The following is a 21,136-nucleotide window of genomic DNA, read 5'->3' on the forward strand; positions in this document are numbered from 1 at the left end:
ATAAAGTTGTTGTTTTTTTCCCAGTAACTGTAGAATTTGTTGATTTCCTATTTAAAATTCCTTATTTTCTTCAAAAAAAAAGTTGACACCCCTAGCTGCTCCAGACAATTATGTGGCCAGTGATTTAGGGCATACATACATATGCCTGCACCTCATTGATTCACTGACTATATCCTTATTTGGAGAAGTTAAGTAACAGAAGTTGACTTATTTGGAGGAGCCAATCTCCAGAGAAGGCTCTACCATTAGGCCAAATAGGCTATTGCCTAAGGCCTCACTCATGATGGGGCCTCGCTCAGAGGAATAGAAAAAAATCTTATTGCAAACGGTTGCTTGTATCTCATTATAACTTAGGGATTCCTGCTTCAATAAGCCCTGTGCTCAAAGAATGCCTAGTTTGTAGTAGTGTGTGTGTCCATATGTGTAGACATTTATAGGTCTGTATGTGTCTAAACACACTAATCTAGTCATGAGCTGTAAGTAAAATGGAATTTACCTAGCATAATGAGGCTGTGGAGGACTGAACAACTGGAGGCCTAGTTATCAAGCCGTCAACCTCAAACACGCTGGAATTCCGCAGCGTATTTGTGGCGAGCCTGATTCGCCTTAGTTATCAAGCCCTGCTGCCCGGCAAAGTAGAATATAGTGACGTAAGCTTCGATCCGCCGGACTCAGTCCGACACAGATCGATTCTTACGTCACTCCAGATGTTCCCAACGCAAGTTCAGCACAATCTGACTACTTTTGCTAGTTATCAAATGACTAGCAGGTACGCTCTGCACTTTTCCGGCCTAGCGTACCTGGTTTTCAATCCCTGGAGGCGGCGGATCCCATAGGTATCAATGGGAGTCTGACCATAGCGAATGTTCATGTTCGCTGCTGCCCGACATCCCATTGATTCCTATGGGAGATGTCTGTACCCAACACCCTAACATGTACCCCTAAACACCCCTAATCTGTCCCCCCCTACACCGCTGCAACTAAATAAATGTATTACCCCCTAAACCGCCGCTCCCGGAGCCCACCACCACTCTAATAAACTGATTAACCCCTAAACCACCGCTCCCGGACCCCGCCGCCACTATAATAAATATGTTAACCCCTAAACCGCCGGTCCCCTGGACCCCGCCGCAACTATAATAAAATTATTAACCCCCTAAACCTAAGTCTAACCCTAACACCCACCTAACTTAAATATTAATTAAATACATCTAAATAAATATTATTCTTATTAACTAAATTAATCCTATTTAAAACTAAATACTTACCTATAAAATAAACCCTAATATAGCTACAATATAACTAATAATTATATTGTAGCTATTTAATAAATTTATTATAGGTGGCGGCGGTATAGGGGGGGGCAGGATAGGGGTTACTAGGTATAATGTAGGTGGCAGTGGGCTCTGGGAGCAGAGGTTTAGGGGTTAATACATTTATTATAGTTGTGGCGGGGTCTAGGAGCGGCGGTTTAGGGGTTAATAACTTTATTTAGTTGCGAGGGGCGCCGGTATAGGGGGTAGAACAGTGTAGTTTAGTGTGGGTGCTTAGTGACAGCTTATCAATAAAGCTGGGAAAAAGCCGAAGAGCAGCAAGATCATCGCCCCGTACTTGGTGCACGGCTTTTTGACAGCATTTTTGATAACTTTGGCGAGCTTATTCAGGTCCGCCGCGGCGATGGTAGGCGAGCTTAGGCGGGCGTATTGGGCCGGCGAAGGCAGGTAAGTAGACATGTTGATAACTAGAGGCCCTGGTCTGTGGTACGGATGTGGCACATAAACTTTCTAAAGTACTTAAGGGAGTCATGCATCTTGTCTGGGGTTGGGATCTAATGTGGCACTTATCTGGCCAAAGAGGAGCTCAGGGGACCATGTATCTGTTCTGGTGCAACTGGTCTGATTTAGTATATATCTATTATAAATAGAAGTGTAAGAGGGATTTTGGTCCTGGGGTCTGATGTGGCATATTTTCAGCAGAAAAGGGTACGTTGGACATTGGTTTGGTTTTGGTCTAATGTGGCATATATATGGCATAATAAATACAGTAGGACAATGTATCTCGACAGTAATTTGCTGTGGCATATATTTGGCATAAGGGGGCAGGAGGCTATGTTTCTGTTCTGGGGTCTGATCTTCTGCACTATAGTTTGCAATTGCAGATGCATAAAGGGAGCAGATATTTAGTTTGGGATCTACTGTATTGCATCTTTTGTTGGTGGTGGCTGGCAAATACAAGCAATGTGTATATCAGATTGTAGGATCTTATACCTATAGTTTCCATTAAAATGCTCTTTTAAGCAATGTTGATTTATGGCTTCCTCTGTATTATTATGTACGTGATGATATTGAAAACAAATGTATTTCAGATTTAGGAGCTTAGTAATAAGTCATCTACATACTTCTTAGGACCCAGACAATGGTGATTTGGTATAAGTATGCAAAAAGTTGTAAGCCAGAAGTAAAATTCTAGGATCCTTACATAAAAAATATTGTTTATACAAATAAATATATGGGTCTAATTTTTGCAGTTTTTGTCTTTTATGTGTGACGAGAGGCCTCAAATATTAGTTTTCTTTCTAATGGCAGGTAGAGTCCTCAAATGCATTAATTACTGTTGGGAATACAACTTCTGGCCATCAGGATGAGGCAAAGACACCCTAGCCAAGTATCCTTCCTACTTCCCCTACTTCCACAGTAATTCTTTTCCTTGTCTACTAAAAGGAGGTAGGCAGAGAATGTGCTCTGAATAATTGGGTCATACGTCCTTTAATGGGTAGTTCCCTGCATGACAGGACTGAGGTTCTTGGAGTAGCCATGTAATCCTCTTAGTAAGAGTTGTGGTGAAAGTTAGCATCTGGATGTCACAGGGAAGCTTTCCTAGCCTATTTCCAGTGTATGTCTGCTAACACCCCTTCTGGCAACCGGTGAAGCTTACACTGCTTTCCTTTGTATCTCAGGTCCCTGTCAGAAGTGAACGAGGTATGCTGTCAGACCTGGAAGGCTGTGTCTGCTCCACAGCAGAGATCATGGAGGGTAAGTCCTTTTTATTTTTCTATTTATGGCTTCCCTTATTGGGTATATAAAAAGCAGGTGACCGGCTGGCACCTCATTTTCCTCATGTAAGTGATCAAGGGGCTGTTAAAATATTCCTCTCAGGATATTAATTTATTATGAGCAGCTTGGGTGATTATACCTTTAAAGCAGGGATTGTTCTTTCGACAAGAGGTTTAGATCTTACCCTTTCTCTTGTTAAGTGTATCCAGTCCACGGATCATCCATTACTTATGGGATATTCTCCTTCCCAACAGGAAGTTGCAAGAGTCCACCCACAGCAGAGCTGCTACATAACTCCTCCCCTAACTGCCATATCCAGTCATTCTCTTGCAAGCTCTCAACATAGCTGGAGGTAGTAAGAGGAAAGTGGTGTAAGAAGTAACTAAGATCCACTGCTGTTCTCACATATGTCTGAAGAGTGAGGTAACTTCAGAGGGGGAATGGCGTGCAGGTTATCCTGCTATAAGGTATGTGCAGTTATAAGTTTTTCTAGGGATGGAATTTGCTAGAAAATGCTGCTGATACCGGATTAATGTAAGTTAAGCCTAAATACAGTGATTTAATAGCGACTAGTATCAGGCTTACTATGAGAGTTATATACTCCTGTAAATTTGCAATATAAAACGTTTGCTGGCATGTTTAATCGTTTTTATATATGCTTTGGTGATAAAACTTGATTGGGGCCTATTTTTTTCCACATGGCTGGCTTAAATTTTGCTTAGAAACAGTTTCCTGAGGCTTTCCACTGTTGTAATATGAGTGGGAGGGGCCAATTTTAGCGCTTTTTTGCGCAGTTAAAATTACAAAATGAATCATCCAGTTTCCCTCAGCAGTCCCATGATTACTATAGGACATCTCTAAAGGGCTAAAAAGACTTCCAAAATCGGTTATAGGGAAGGTAAGACCACAGTACAGCTGTGGCAGTTTGTTTTGTCTGTTAAAAAACGTCTATGTTGTTTTTTTGATCCGTTTTTTACATTAAGGGGTTAATCATTCATTTGTAAGTGGGTGCAATGCTCTGTTAACTTATTACATATACTGTAAAAATTTCGTTTGATTTACTGCCTTTTTTCACTGTTTTTCAAATTTTGACAAAATTTGTTTCTCTTAAAGGCACAGTAACATTTTTTTATATTTGCTTGTTAACTTGATTTAAAGTGTTTTCCAAGCTTACTAGTCTCATTACTAGTCTGTACAAACATGTCTGACATAGAGGAAACTCTTTGTTCATTATGTTTAAAAGCCATGGTGGAACCCCATCTTAGAATGTGTACCAAATGTACTGATTTCATGTTAAGCAATAAAGATCATTTTTTGTCTTTAAAAAATTATCACCAGAGGATTTCTGTCGAGGGGGAAGTTATGCCGACTAACTCTCCCCACGTGTCAGACCCTTTGACTCCCACTTCAGGGACTCACGCTCAAATGGCGCCAAGTACATCAAGGGCGCCCATAGCGTTTATTTTACCAGAGGATTCTGTCGAGGGGGAAGTTATGCCGACTAACTCTCCCCACGTATCAGACTCTTCGACTCACGCTTCAGGGACTCACGCTCAAATGGCGCCAAGTACATCAAGGGCGCCCATAGCGTTTATTTTACAAGACATGGCGAAAGTTATGAATAATACTCTGGCAGCGGTATTAGTCAGACTACCTAAAATTAAAGGAAAGCAAGATAGCTCTGGGGGTAGATACAGAGCATACAGATGCGTTAAGAACCATGACAAATTGGTTAGCAAAAGAAACTAACCGAAAAAGATACTAATAAGCACTCAAAAGACCCCCAATTATATGGAGTTGGAAAAAGAAACACACTAATTAAAACATAAATCTTTATTAGAAATATTAAAATCTGGGATTTAAAACTAAAATGCTGGTCTCGAGTTCCCAGTACAAAGACTGGATATGAAACACTAGAACCTCTGGTTAGTGGTCAACAAATGGCAAATTAGAGAGCCGCTGGTTTATGTATCACTAGAAAATATCAATTGGGGTCAAGAAAGTATGGTTGGTAAGGTGATATGATCTCTGCAAAAGCAGCTGGCACTCTCACCTAATGTATCCTTAATGGTAAGGTAAATCACATAAAAAATAGGTAACAATAGTGTTATATGTTAAACACATAGATAAAGTTGTGCCCTGTAGCAATCATATTATATATGATCAATTATAACATTGGTTAACTGCATATACAGTTAACAATTTTATAAAGTTAACATCATACTGGTTGTAAAACACACTGAAACCTATTTGAACAGTGGGAGGCAAAGCCCCCTTATATTAGGTAAATAGAATAATGAATTTATACAATTGATACTGATAAAGTTCTTGGTTCTGTAAATTATATCATATATCCCTATATAGGGGGTTAAATATTTGATTAACCAACAGCTTAATCAATTGAGATTGTTAGATGTCTCTGTTACCAGAATACATGTGGCGAGAAAAAGGGTTAAAGTGCTTGGTGTAAACTTTTTGCAGGCGTGATACAGCCTGACTATATTTACTCATAGACCCTGATTGAACTTTGATTAGAGTAAAACACAACAGATATACAAGAGTAAATTATATTGTTCTAAGAGCTGACATTAAGCCCATTAGAAACTAATGTATTAAATATAGTTCTATTAAATCAACTGTAGTGTTAGTGATACTGATTACAAAGCCAGTGGTTAATTTTAATTCAGCATTACATTTATATCCTAGCAGCGTTCATATGGTTTGGGCAGCTGCCAATTCTGACGCTTATTCATATAGGTATCAAACCAAGTGACACCTAAAACTATACTAGCTGCTGTAGTGCAGTCCCAATTGGCTAAGTGAAAAAAAGAACTCTGTCAGCAGGGAGCTCCTAATTTTGGGTTTCCCTGCGAGTTAATTCAGCGTCTATATTATGTGGAACGCTGCCAGTTTCATTTCTCATTGCTAAATGTTGATAATAAAGGATACATCATTCCCAGCTCTGTCGCTTCATTACAGCCTCTATTTAATAAATAAATTGTTAAGAATGGCTATGTTAGCAAAGAGCTATTTCTGTGTAGGTTTGCAATGGTGCTATTTAATTAGATAGCCTGAATGTAATGTGAGCCGTTGCCGTCTGTGACCCGCTTCACTATACATTGTAGCTGTCTCGAGGTATCAGCTGTTATGCTTAAGTGCAAATTGTAAATCAATTTAAGTGCGGGTCTCGAGTCTATTCTGTATCATTATAATCTGTATATCACCAAATATTGTATAATAGTTCTAACTACAGTTCCCTTATATCAACTGGAGTACTGGTGACACAGATTATATAAACAGTAGCTAGTTTCGATTCAACATAACATTGGTATCCTAGCAGCGTTCATATAGTTTGGACTGCTGCCAATTATAACGCTTATTTCTATTAGGTATCAAACCAAGTGACACCTCAAATTCTGCTAGCTGCTATTATGCAGCCTCAGTTAGCTTAATAAAAAAAGGACTTTGTCGGCAGAGAGCTCCTAAATACTTGATTCCCTGTGAGTCTATTCAGCGTCTTTATGATCTGGAACGCTGCCAGTATAGGTGCTCATTGCTCAGTGTCAGTTATGAAAGACACATCATTCCCTGCTCTGCCGCTTCAATACAGTCTATATTCAGTGAGTAGATTATAAAAAGAGCTATATTAGCAGAGCGCTATTAGTCTGTGGGTTTGCAATGGTACTACTTACTAAGTAGTATAAGTGTAATGCGGACTATTGCCATTGTGACACGCTTCACTATATACAATAGATGTCTCGAGATATCAGCTATTAATATTGCTTCAACATAAATTTTAAGTCAACTAGGGTACAGATCTCGAGTTTGTTTAATACCTATATAGTCTTAGTGACACCAGTTACTTGTACATAGTTCTAGTTAAAGAAATATTGCCAGCAAGTATGAACTTAAAAACTACAACGAGCTCCCATAAGCTCCCCCTTCCTCCCTTGACATGTTTCGCCGGGTTTCCGGCTTTATCAAAAGGCAGGGTGCCGCGGGAAACGCGGCTATTTATGAGTCTCACTCCTCCTCCTTCATTCATCTTGACCAATTAGAAACATCCAGTTTCGTGTCTGTATACAGGAGGAATCACTTTGAAATATAACTTCTCACTTCAATTGTGATATGCTCATAATGTAATATTGTTCTTATTTGTTACAATTCTATCATAGAGAAATTGGATTAAATGTATTTGATGATATCGTTCATTTCTCTTCTATATTAAATACAGAAAATTCATCCTTCATACAGGTTTATAACTATTGTGTTTATACACTAGTGATGTGTGCATTTATTAAATATTTATAACAATTGCTCCTAAAATATTATCTAGATACGCAAAATTGATATTATGTATCAGACTCTCTCCATCAAACATTTATTTATTTATATAAAACTGAGCCAACAATAGTCCCACTGTGACTGTGTGAACTAATAATTTAAAATATTTAAAACCCTTATTCTGACAAATTTCATGTCAGGCTTCATAATGTGTATATTAATTCCAAAGTGTATCAAATAATTGTGTATATAATAGTTGATATATTGTGTTATAAATTATAAACTTAATAAAAATAAATAAGAAGTGCAGATTATACAATTGGTGATTGTGTATGTGTGTATTTATTCTTTACATTAATTGTGTCATTAAATTTATTCATCATTAATTCTAAATGAAATTTAGTTTTTGCAAATTTTCTTAAAAAGTGCTTGTGCCAACTAGACAAAACAACAAAACTCTATGAGTGACTAAAATAACTAATAGTGAAAAAGACCCTAATAATTATATAGAAATTGTGTTTATTTGTGTTTAGTGAAGAGAAATACTTATACAGGAGCATAAAATTACAAATAATTCCAATTTGGTTATAATACTGATACATCACACTCCTTATGGACTGTATATGTATCTGTGTCTTCCCGTGTTTATGAAAATTAGCGTATATCAGATTTTGAGAAAAGAACCATATTTATTATGTCTTATTATAGATAAGTAAAAAAATTGTTATTTCTCTTGTTAAGTGTATCCAGTCCACGGATCATCCATTACTTATGGGACACTAACTCCTCCCCAACAGGAAGTGCAAGAGGATTCACCCAGCAGAGCTGCTATATAGCTCCTCCCCTAACTGCCATTACCAGTCATTCTCTTGCACCCAACGAATAGATAGCATGTGTGAGAGGACTGTGGTGATTATACTTAGTTTCATACCTTCAATCAAAAGTTTGTTATTTTATAATAGCACCGGAGTGTGTTATTCCTTCTCTGGTAGAATTTGAAGAAGAATCTACCTGAGTTTTTCTATGATTTTAGCCGGAGTAGTTAAGATCAAATTGCTGTTTCTCGGCCATCTGAGGAGAGGTAAACTTCAGATCAGGGGACAGCGGGCAGATTAATCTGCAAAGAGGTATGTAGCAGCTTATTATTTTCTGACAATGGAATTGATGAGAAAATTCTGCCATACCGATATAATGTAAACTCAGCCTTAAATGCAGTAGCAGCAACTGGTATCAGGCTGTCATGTATGTATATTTTACACTTCAGTATTCTGGGGAATGGCACTTCACTGGAATTATACTGTATGCATAAAACTTTAGCCTAATTTGCAGGGACTAGCAACAGGCTTTTTAATAACACTCAATTTATTAATGTTAAACGTTTTTTGCTGGCATGTAAAATCGTTTAATTTTCTGAGGTACTGGGTGAAAAAATGTTTTGGGCACTATTTTTTTCCACTTGGCAGTCGTTTTATTTAATTTATGACAGTTTACTGATCTCTCTCACTGTTAGCTATCAGGGTTAGTTATCCTTTGCTAATGGGAGCAATCCTTTGCTAAAATTGTGTTTTTTACAAAGATTTGATGCTATAACTTTTCAGTTTATTAATTTTCAACTGTCATAACTTTTTTCTGTGCTTCTTATAGGCACAGTACGTTTTCATATTATAGTAAATTACTTGAAAAGTATTTCCAAGTTGCTAGTTTATTTGCTAGTGTGTTAAACATGTCTGATTCAGAGGAAGATATCTGTGCTATATGTGCTAAAGCCAAAGTGGAGCCCAATAGAAATTTATGTACTAACTGTATTGATGCTACTTTAAATAAAAGTCAATCTGTACAAATTGAACATATTTCACCAAACAACGAGGGGAGAGTTATGCCGACTAACTCGCCTCACGTGTCAGTACCTGCATCTCCCGCTCGGGAGGTGCGTGATATTGTAGCGCCGAGTACATCTGGGCGGCCATTACAAATCACATTACAGGATATGGCTACTGTTATGACTGAAGTTTTGGCTAAATTACCAGAACTAAGAGGTAAGCGTGATCACTCTGGGGTGAGAACAGAGTGCGCTGATAATATTAGGGCCATGTCAGACACTGCGTCACAATTTGCAGAACATGAGGACGGAGAGCTTCATTCTGCGGGTGACGGTTCTGATCCAAACAAACTGGATTCAGATATTTCAAATTTTAAATTTAAGCTGGAAAACCTCTGTGTATTACTAGGGGAGGTGTTAGCGGCTCTGAATGATTGTAACACAGTTGCAATACCAGAGAAAATGTGTAGGTTGGATAAATATTTTGCGGTACCGGCGAGTACTGACGTTTTTCCTATACCTAAGAGACTTACTGAAATTGTTACTAAGGAGTGGGATAGACCCGGTGTGCCGTTCTCACCCCCTCCGATATTTAGAAAGATGTTTCCAATAGACGCCACCACACGGGACTTATGGCAAACGGTCCCTAAGGTGGAGGGAGCAGTTTCTACTTTAGCTAAGCGTACCACTATCCCGGTGGAGGATAGCTGTGCCTTTTCAGATCCAATGGATAAAAAGTTAGAGGGTTACCTTAAGAAAATGTTTGTTCAACAAGGTTTTATATTGCAACCTCTTGCATGCATTGCGCCTGTCACGGCTGCAGCAGCATTTTGGTTTGAGTCTCTGGAAGAGACACTTGAATCAGCTCCATTAGATGAGATTACACACAAGCTTAAAGCCCTTAAGTTAGCTAACTCATTTATTTCAGATGCCGTAGTACATTTAACTAAACTTACGGCTAAGAATTCCGGATTCGCCATTCAGGCACGCAGAGCACTGTGGCTAAAATCCTGGTCAGCTGACGTTACTTCTAAATCTAAATTGCTTAATATACCTTTCAAAGGGCAGACCTTATTCGGGCCCGGGTTGAAAGAAATTATCGCTGACATTACAGGAGGTAAAGGCCATGCCCTGCCTCAAGACAGAGCCAAACCTAAGGCTAGACAGTCTAATTTTCGTTCCTTTCGTAATTTCAAAGCAGGAGCAGCATCAACTTCCTCTGCACCAAAACAGGAAGGAGCTGTTGCTCGCTACAGACAAGGCTGGAGACCTAACCAGTCCTGGAACAAGGGCAAGCAGGCCAGGAAACCTGCTGCTGCCCCTAAGACAGCATGAATCGAGGGCCCCCGATCCGGGAACGGATCTAGTGGGGGCAGACTTTCTCTCTTCGCCCAGGCTTGGGCAAGAGATGTCCAGGATCCCTGGGCGTTAGAGATCATATCTCAGGGATACCTTCTAGACTTCAAATTCTCTCCCCCAAGAGGGAGATTTCATCTGTCAAGGTTGTCAACAAACCAAATAAAGAAAGAGGCGTTTCTACGCTGCGTACAAGATCTTTTATTAATGGGAGTGATCCATCCGGTTCCGCGGTCGGAACAAGGACAAGGGTTTTACTCAAATCTGTTTGTGGTTCCCAAAAAAGAGGGAACTTTCAGGCCTAAACAAATTCCTAAGAGTTCCATCGTTCAAAATGGAAACTATTCGGACAATTTTACCCATGATCCAAAAGGGTCAGTACATGACCACAGTGGATTTAAAGGATGCTTACCTTCACATACCGATTCACAAAGATCTTTACCGGTATCTAAGGTTTGCCTTTCTAGACAGGCATTACCAGTTTGTAGCTCTTCCATTCGGATTGGCTACGGCTCCGAGAATCTTCACAAAGGTTCTGGGTGCTCTTCTGGCGGTACTAAGACCGCGAGGAATTGCGGTAGCTCCGTACCTAGACGACATTCTGATACAAGCTTCAAGCTTTCAAACTGCCAAGTCTCATACAGAGTTAGTACTGGCATTTCTAAGGTCGCATGGATGGAAGGTGAACGAAAAGAAGAGTTCTCTCTTTCCACTCACAAGAGTTCCCTTCTTGGGGACTCTTATAGATTCTGTAGAAATGAAGATTTACCTGACAGAAGACAGGTTAACAAAGCTTCAAAATGCATGCCGTGTCCTTCATTCCATTCAACACCCGTCAGTAGCTCAATGCATGGAGGTGATCGGCTTAATGGTAGCAGCAATGGACATAGTACCCTTTGCACGCCTACATCTCAGACCGCTGCAATTGTGCATGCTAAGTCAGTGGAATGGGGATTACTCAGACTTGTCCCCTACTCTGAATCTGGATCAAGAGACCAGAAATTCTCTTCTATGGTGGCTTTCTCGGCCACATCTGTCCAGGGGGATGCCATTCAGCAGGCCGGACTGGACAATTGTAACAACAGACGCCAGCCTACTAGGTTGGGGCGCTGTCTGGAATTCTCTGAAGGCTCAGGGACAATGGAATCAGGAGGAGAGTCTCCTACCAATAAACATTCTGGAATTGAGAGCAGTTCTCAATGCCCTTCTGGCTTGGTCCCAGTTAACAACTCGGGGGTTCATCAGGTTTCAGTCGGACAACATCACGACTGTAGCTTACATCAACCATCAGGGAGGGACAAGAAGCTCCCTAGCAATGATGGAAGTATCAAAGATAATTCGCTGGGCAGAGTCTCACTCTTGCCACCTGTCAGCAATCCACATCCCGGGAGTGGAGAACTGGGAGGCGGATTTCTTAAGTCGTCAAACTTTTCATCTGGGGGAGTGGGAACTTCATCCGGAGGTCTTTGCCCAAATACTTCGACGTTGGGGCAAACCAGAGATAGATCTCATGGCGTCTCGACAGAACGTCAAGCTTCCTCGTTACGGGTCCAGATCCAGGGATCCGGGAGCAGTTCTGATAGATGCTTTGACAGCACCTTGGACCTTCGGGATGGCTTATGTGTTTCCACCCTTCCCGATGCTTCCTCGATTGATTGCCAGAATCAAACAGGAGAGAGCATCAGTGATTCTAATAGCGCCTGCATGGCCACGCAGGACTTGGTATGCAGATCTAGTGGACATGTCATCCTGTCCACCTTGGTCGCTACCTCTGAAACAGGACCTTCTGATCCAGGGTCCCTTCAAACATCAAAATCTAATTTCTCTGAAGCTGACTGCTTGGAAATTGAACGCTTGATTTTATCAAAACGTGGTTTTTCTGAGTCAGTTATTGATACCTTAATACAGGCTAGGAAGCCTGTTACCAGAAAGATTTACCATAAGATATGGCGCAAATACTTATATTGGTGCGAATCCAAGAGTTACTCATGGAGTAAGGTTAGGATTCCGAGGATATTGTCTTTTCTACAAGAAGGTTTAGAAAAGGGTTTATCCGCTAGTTCCTTAAAGGGACAGATTTCAGCTCTGTCCATTCTTTTACACAAACGTCTGTCAGAAGTTCCGGACGTTCAAGCTTTTTGTCAGGCTTTAGCTAGGATCAAGCCTGTGTTTAAAACTGTTGCTCCACCATGGAGTTTGAACTTAGTTCTTAATGTTTTACAGGGGGTTCCGTTTGAACCCCTTCATTCCATTGATATCAAGTTGTTATCTTGGAAAGTTCTGTTTTTAATGGCGATTTCCTCGGCTCGAAGAGTCTCTGAGTTATCTGCCTTACATTGTGATTCTCCTTATCTGATTTTTCATTCAGACAAGGTAGTTCTGCGTACTAAACCTGGGTTCCTACCTAAGGTGGTCACTAACAGGAATATCAATCAAGAGATTGTGGTTCCATCTTTGTGTCCTAATCCTTCTTCGAAAAAGGAACGTCTGCTACACAATCTAGATGTAGTCCGTGCCCTGAAATTTTATCTACAGGCAACTAAGGATTTTCGACAAACGTCTTCCCTGTTTGTCGTTTATTCTGGTCAGAGGAGAGGTCAAAAAGCTTTGGCTACCTCTCTCTCCTTTTGGCTTCGTAGCATAATACGGTTAGCCTATGAGACTGCTGGACAGCAGCCTCCTGAAAGAATTACAGCACACTCTACTAGAGCTGTGGCTTCCACTTGGGCCTTTAGAATGAGGCTTCTGTTGAACAGACTTGCAAGGCTGCAACTTGGTCTTCTCTTCATACTTTTTCCAAATTTTACAAATTTGACACTTTTGCTTCTTCGGAGGCTGTTTTTGGGAGAAAGGTTCTTCAGGCAGTGGTTCCTTCCGTATAAAGAGCCTGCCTGTCCCTCCCGTCATCCATGTACTTTAGCTTTGGTATTGGTATCCCATAAGTAATGGATGATCCGTGGACTGGATACACTTAACAAGAGAAAACATAATTTATGCTTACCTGATAAATTTATTTCTCTTGTAGTGTATCCAGTCCACGGCCCGCCCTGTCACTTTAAGGCAGGTAATTTTTCCATTAAACAACAGTCACCACTGTACCCTATGGTTTTCCTTTCTCTGCATGTTTTCGGTCGAATGACTGGTAATGGCAGTTAGGGGAGGAGCTATATAGCAGCTCTGCTGGGTGAATCCTCTTGCACTTCCTGTTGGGGAGGAGTTAGTGTCCCATAAGTAATGGATGATCCGTGGACTGGATACACTACAAGAGAAATAAATTTATCAGGTAAGCATAAATTATGTTTTTCATTTAATCCATAAGGTTGTAAAGAGTTGAGAAGATAAATCCAGCGGCTTTCTGCTCGCAGAAGTTGTTGTTCAATGTCGCCCCCTCTGATTCCAAGTTTTACTGTCTGTATTCCAAAACAGTGGAAATCAGCGATCTTGGATCTGTGGATTTTTGTGGAAATGAGATGCAACTGAATTAATAATTTTCTTATCTTTTAAATCTTTGTCTGCATTTCTGATGTTGCTTAGATGTTCCAACATTCGTGTCTTGAATTTTCGTGTCGTCATGCCGACATAGACTTTATTACAACTACAGGTAATTCCATAAATTATGGATTCTGTGTTGCAATTAATGTGAGAATTGATGGTGTGGGTTTGATTGAATCTATCATTTATGGATTTAAGTGGTAGAAGATGTTGGCATACTGAACAATTCCTGCACTTAAAGTTTCCTAGTGCAATGGGGTTCGTTTTCCGTTTCCTTTTTTCAAAGTGACTGGGGCTTAGGAGATCTTTAAGATTATTCGATCTTCTGTATCCCACTTGGATTCTATCTCCCACAATCTCCTTCAGTATTGGATCTGATTGGAGTATCCCCAGATGCTTATTGAGGATATCAACTACCTCTCTTACTTGGGGTGAATACGTTACAATGATTCTGGTGGTATCATCTTTAGCCATTTTGTTTTTATACAGTTGTTTTCTGTTGGTATTTTCAGCTCTTTGTCTGGCTTTTTTAATTAACCGATTACTGTACCCTCTTGCCTGTAGTCGAGTTTGTAATTCCGTTGCTCTCTTTTTGTATAATTTTGGATCTGAGCAATTCCTTTTCATTCGGAGAAATTCTCCAATTGGGAGGGACCTTACAGTATGGGGACAGTGAGCGCTGTCCGAATGTAAAAGGCTGTTAGTAGCTGTTTCTTTTCGATAAACGTCCGTAGTAACTTCCCCATCCGGATTTTTGAAGATTTTTAGATCTAGGAACGTTATACTTTCTTTACTGAGCTCCCACGTGAGTTTGATGTTGAAGATATTCGTGTTTAGGATATTTAGGAATTCGTCTAGTTCTCTTTGGGGGCCCTCCCAGATGAAGAACACATCGTCGATGTATCTTAGCCACAGCGGTATGTGCTCGACAAATGTGGCATTTGCATCTGAGAAGATGACATGTTGCTCCCACCAGCCTAGATATAAATTGGCGTAGGTGGGAGCACAAGCTGTCCCCATAGCTGTTCCCCTGATTTGCAGGTAAAACTGCTGATCAAATACAAAGTAATTATGATACAACACAAAATTAAGGAGTCTGATTATAAAATCATCATGATCTTTATCTTCGTCAGATGAAGTACAAGTTAAGAACCATGTCTGATACTGCCTCACAATATGCAGAAGCTGAGGGGAGCTTCAGTCTGTGAGTGATATTTTTGACTCAGGGAAGATGATTTAACCTGATTCCGATATTTCTACATCTAAAATTTATGCTTGAGATCCTCCACTGGTTGCTCAGGGAGTTTTTAGCTGCTCTGAATTACTGTGTTAAAATCACAGTGCCAGAGAAATTGTGTAGACTGAATAAATACTAAGCAGTGCCGGTGTGTACTGATGTTTTTCCAATACCTAAAGAGATTTACAGAAATTATTAATAAGGAATGGGATAGACCAGGTGTGCCGTTCTCTTCCCCTCCTATTTTTAGAAAAATGTTTCTAACAGATGCCACCACACGGGACTTATGGAAGACAGTCCCTAAGGTGGAGAAAAGAGTTTCTACTCTAGCCAAGCGTACCACTATCCCTGTCGAGGACAGTTGTGCTTTTTTAGAGCCAATGGATAAAAAATTAGAGGGTTACCTTAGGAAAAGGTTTATTCAACAAGGTTTATCCTGCAGCTCCTTGCAAGCATTGCTCCTGTCACTGCTGCTGCAGCGTTCTGGTTTGAGTCTCTGGATGAGGCTTTACAGGTAGCGACTCCATTGGATGAATATTCTTGACAAGCTTAGAGCACTTAAGCTAGCCAATTCCTTTGTTTCTGATGCCTTTGTTCATTTGACTAAACTAACGGCTAAGAATTCTGTTTTTACTATACTGGCGCGCAGAGCGCTATGGCTTATATCATGGTCAGCTGTCGTGACTTTAATAAATAAGCTACTTAACTTCCCTTCAAGGGGCAGATCCTATTCGGGCCTGGTTTGAAGGAGATTATTGCTAATATCACTGGAGGAAAAGGTTACGCCCTTCCTCAGGACAGGTCCAAATCAAAGGACCAAAAAGTCTAATTTTCGTGCCTTTCGAAACTTCAAGGCAGGTGTGGCATCAACTTCCTCTAAGGCAAATCAAGAGGGAACTTTTGCTCAGTCCATGACGGTCTGGAGACAACCGGACCTGGAACAAAGATAAGCAGGCCAAGGAGCCTACTGCTGCCTCTAAGACAGCATGAACGGTCCCCTATCCGGTAGCGGATCCTGTAGGGCGCAGACTTTCATTCTTCGCCCAGGCGTGGGCAAGAGATGCCCAGGATCCCTGAGCATTTTAAATTATATCCCAGAGATATCTTCTGGATTTCAAAGCTTCCCCTCTAAAAAGGGGAGATTTCACCTTTCACAATTATCTGCAAACCAGATAAAGAAAGAGGCATTCTTATGTTGTGTACGAGACCCATCCAGTTCCAAGAGAGGAACAGGGACAGAGTTTTTCTCAAATCTGTTTGTGGTTCTCAAGGAGAGGGAACCTTCAGACCTATTTTGGATCTAAAGATCTTAAACAAATTCCTCAGAATTCCATCATTTAAGATGGAAACTATTCGTACCATCTTAACTATGATCCAGGAGAGTCAATAGAGGACTACAATGGATTTAAAGGATGCTTATCCTCACATTACGATGCATAAGGTTCACCATTGTTTTTTTCAGTTTTGCCTTTCTAGTCAGGCATTACCAGTTTGTAGCTTTTTCCTTTGGGTTAACTACAGCCCCAAGAATCTTTATGGAGGTTCTGGGGTCGCTTTGGCGGTCCTTCAGCCGCGGGGCATAGAAGTGGCCCCTTATTTAGGCGTCGAACATCCAAATTGCCAAGTCTCATACGGACGTAGTACTGGCATTTCTGAGATCGCATGGGTGGAAAGTGAACAAGGAAAGAGTTCTCTATCCCCGATCTCAAGGGTTTCCTTCCTAGGGACTCTGATAGATTCTGTAGAAATGAAAAATTTACCTGACGTAGTCCAGGTTGTCAAAGTTTCTAAATTATTGCCGTGTTCTTCATTCCATCCGTGCCTTTCGGTGGCTCGGTACATGAATGTAATCGACTTAATGGTAGCGGCAAGGGACATAGTACCGTTTGCATGCCTTCATTTCAGACCGCTGCAACTATGCATGCTCAGTCAATGGAACGGGGATTACACAGATTTGTCCCCCTCTTAAATCTGGACCAAGAGGCCAGAGATTCTCTTCTCTGGTGGCTATCTCGGGTCCATCTGTCCAAAGGTATGACCTTCCGCAGGTCAGATGGGACAGTTGTTAAAACAAATGCCAGCCTTTTAGGTTGGGATACAGTCTGGAACTCCCTGAAGACTCAGGGATAGTGGACTCAGGAGGAGACCTTCCTTCTAATAAATATTCTGGAACTGGGAGCGATCTTCCATGCTCTTCAGGCTTGGCCTCAGTTAGCAACTCTGAGGTACATCAAATTTCAGTCGGACAATATCACGACTGTGGCTTACATCAACCATCAAGGGGGAACAGAAGTTCCCTAGCGATGTTAGAAGTCTTAACATAATTCACTGGACAGAGACTCTCTCTTGTCTATGAGCTATCCATTTCCCAGGTGTTGAGAACTGGGAGGCGGATTTTCTAAGTCGTCAGTCTTTTTCATCCGGGGAAGGGGGAGTTCCCTCCGGAGGTCTTTGTACAAGATCAAGCAGGAGAGTGCTTGGTATGTTTGACAGCGCCTGCGTGGCCACGCAGGACCTGGTATGCAGTTCTGGTGGACATATCATCCTTTCCATCATGGTCTCTGCTTATGAGACAGAACCCTCTACCTTAGGGTCCTTTCAACCATCTAAATTAAACTTCTCTGAGATGGACTGCCTGGAGACTGAACGCTTGATGTTATCAAAGCATGGCTTCTCCGAGTCAGTCATTGATACCTTAATACAGGCATGAAAGCCTGTCACTAGGAAAATTTAACATAGTTATGGCATAAATATCTTATTGGTATGAATCCAAGGGTTACTCATGGAGTAAAGTCAGGATTCCCAGGATATTATCTTTTCTCCAAGATGATTTTGAGAAAAGGGTTGTCAGCTAGTTCCTTAAAAGGACAGATTCTACTCTGTCTATTCTTTTGCACAAGCGTCTGGCAGATACTCCAGACGTTCAGGCATTTTGTCAGGCTTTGGTTATAACCAAGCCTGTGTTTAAACTGTTGCTCCGCCATGGAGCTTAAAACCTGATTATTAAGAACCTTCAAGGAGTTCCGTTTGAACCTCTTCATTCCATAGATATCAAACTTTTTATCTTGGAAAGTTCCTTTTTGGTAGCTGTTTCCTCGGCTCGTAGAGTCTACGAGTTATCGGCTTTACAATGTGATTCTCCTTATCTGGTCCTCCGTACGGATAAGGTAGTCCTGCGTATCAAACCTGTTTTTTTTTTACCTAAGGTGGTATCTAACAAGAATATCACTCAAGAGAGTGTTGTTCCATTCTTGTATCCTAATCCTTCTTCAAAGAAGGAACGTCTATTACACAATTTGGACGTGGTTCGTGCTTTAAAGTTTTACTTACGAGCTACTTCAGATTTTCATCAAACATTTACTTTGTTTGTTGTCTACTCTGGACAGAGGAGAAGTCAAAAGACTTCAGCAACCTCTCTTTTTGGTTAAAAAGTATAATTCATTTAGCTTATGCGACTGCTGGACAGCAGCCTCCTGAAGGGTTTACAGCTCATTCTACTAGAGCTGTGGCTTTCACTTGGGCCTTTTTAAAATGAGGCTTCTGTTGAACAGATTTACAAGACGGCGTCTTGGTCTGCGCTTCATACTTTGCTTCTTCGGAGGCTATTTTTGGGAGAAAGGGTTTTTTTCAGGCAGTGGTACCTTCCGTTTAAGTACCTGCCTTGTCCCTCCCTTCATCCGTGTACTTTAGCTTTGGTATTGGTATCCCATAAGTAATGGATGATCCGTGGACTGGATACACTTAACAAGAGAAAACATAATTTATGCTTACCTGATAAATTTATTTCTCTTGTAGTGTATCCAGTCCACGGCCCGCCCTGTCATTTTAAGGCAGGTAATTTTTTCATTTAAACTACAGTCACCACTGCACCCTATGGTTTTTCCTTTCTCTGCATGTTTTCGGTCGAATGACTGGATATGGCAGTTAGGGGAGGAGCTATGTAGCAGCTCTGCTGTGGGTGGACTCTTGCAACTTCCTGTTGGGAAGGAGAATATCCCATAAGTAATGGATGATCCGTGGACTGGATACACTACAAGAGAAATAAATTTATCAGGTAAGCATAAATTATGTTTTCTACCGTGACTCTGAGGGTAGATATTTGAGGATTGAGAGCATAAGGTGGCATTTAGCCTTTATTTCAAATGGGGCTTTTACTCTTTGGGGACTTCTTTGACCCTCCTGCGGATCGCTTAGTGTTTGAGCTGCAGCAGCTTTACATTCACTGCTTTGCACACTTTCTCAGCTCTAGAGGGGTGGACCTGCTTGTTCACCACGACCAGAATCTCCTATTGCTATCATAGTTAGCAGTCAGTGCGATTGTGAAAGGAGTTGTCTCTACTTTAGCCCAGGAGGTGGTGAGTGCACCAGTCTTAGCTGGAATCATTAGAGGGGCCGAGCTACATTTTCATTTAATATTGCCTTTACTGTGTTTGGGTGGCTCTATAGATATGGAGGACAATTTAGGTTTTTCATTAGAGGATGCTAATCATGCTATTCCTCAATTAGATAGATGCATGTTTTGTGAGGAGGCCCAAGTTTTCCCTCCTGCTCAATTTTGCTCAGTCGGCTGGACATCTGTTTGAAAGAGGCCCAAGTCATATTCTGCTATCTCGAACATTATTAACCCCTCTGAGCTTTCAACCTCTCAGGACTCTGTGGTCCAAGACTTGCTACATCTATTTCCTTAGTCTCTGTCTCCTAATGTTACACAAGCAGTACTCTGTGGCTCAGCACAGTCATCATCTGTGGTTGTTTGCCTTCCAGTAGACTTTGCAGCACAGCTACAGTTGGTTGTTTCTGCTGAGCTGAATGCCTTTTTGTTTTCCTGGCAAAAGAAAGAGAACAGTTAAACATGTTTCCTCTGACCGAGGAATCAATAATACTTTGGAAACTGCATTGCTCAGTACGTCTCAGCACTCTGAAGATGATCATTCCTCATCATCTTCTGAAGATGAGATCTCTTCTTCTGACTCTGCTGAGAAAAAGTTAGTGGAGCCTGAGGAAATAAATTTCAGATTTAAACTTGAACGTCTTTGCTTCTTACTCAAGGAGTGCTTATCACTGATGTCTCTGAGCCCAAATCAGAGGAAGAGAAAGAATCCTAAGCTTTATATGGTCTTATCAAAAAAGGCCTAAGGCTCCTAAGGTTTTCTCGGTTCCGTTCTGCATGGCGAACTTCATTTCCAAGGAGTGGGAGAAACCAGGGATCCTGTTTTCGCCATCCCCTAATTTTTAGAGGATGTTCACAGTCCTTGAATCTTATCTTAAACTGTGGAGTGCCATCCCCAAGTCGGACTGAGCTATCTCATCTCTGACTAAGCAAACTACCATTCCTCTTGAGGATAGTACCTTTTTCAGAGACCCCATGGACAGAAAGATAGAGGGGTATTTAAGGAGACTGAGAAGCTGCTACTTTCTGGTGCGATTCTTTATCGGATATGGGTTTCGTTGAGACTCCGTTGGAAGATATTCAGGATAGGATTAAGGCCCTCGAGGGGATACTGCCCGTCACTCACGCTCAGACGAGGAATCACTGGAGCTAACTCAAGCCACAATAGCCCCCAGAAAGATGTGACTGGTTAGCTGCCGGGATCCAATGTGTAGTAGCAGCAACTGCTGGGCTGCTCATGCAGCGAAGATACTATTCATTTGGTTCCTGCTACAACAAGCCCATTCAGATCAAGATGGCTGTAATTTACCTAAGCCCAAATTCTCGTCAGTAAACATGCACACTGTTTTAACATGGTCACCAGTAAATATTTCAAGTGGAGTGCTCTATGATGTTAAATACAAAATGTATGATTCTTATGAATGGCAAAACAAAGTAGAATGCACACAGATCAATAAAACTTGGTGTGATTTATCAAATGAAACATATGATTTTTCACAGAAATA

General features: G+C 41.0%; 1 protein-coding gene across 1 annotated transcript in view; it reads right to left on the minus strand.

Annotated features, from left to right (window-relative positions):
- Window positions 1–20,608, minus strand: part of LOC128642645 (Golgi-associated plant pathogenesis-related protein 1-like) — a 122,404-nt gene extending 101,796 nt beyond the window's left edge. The window contains exons 1-2 of the mRNA XM_053695426.1: window positions 20,591–20,608; window positions 19,961–20,066 (exon numbers count right to left, since the gene is read on the minus strand). Of these exons, the coding sequence (XP_053551401.1) occupies window positions 19,961–20,066; window positions 20,591–20,608 (124 nt within the window). The remainder of the gene's footprint in view (window positions 1–19,960; window positions 20,067–20,590) is intronic.
- Window positions 20,609–21,136: the final 528 nt, after the last annotated feature.

This window comes from Bombina bombina, chromosome 12, assembly GCF_027579735.1.
Source record: "Bombina bombina isolate aBomBom1 chromosome 12, aBomBom1.pri, whole genome shotgun sequence".
NCBI classification, from domain to species: domain Eukaryota; kingdom Metazoa; phylum Chordata; class Amphibia; order Anura; family Bombinatoridae; genus Bombina; species Bombina bombina.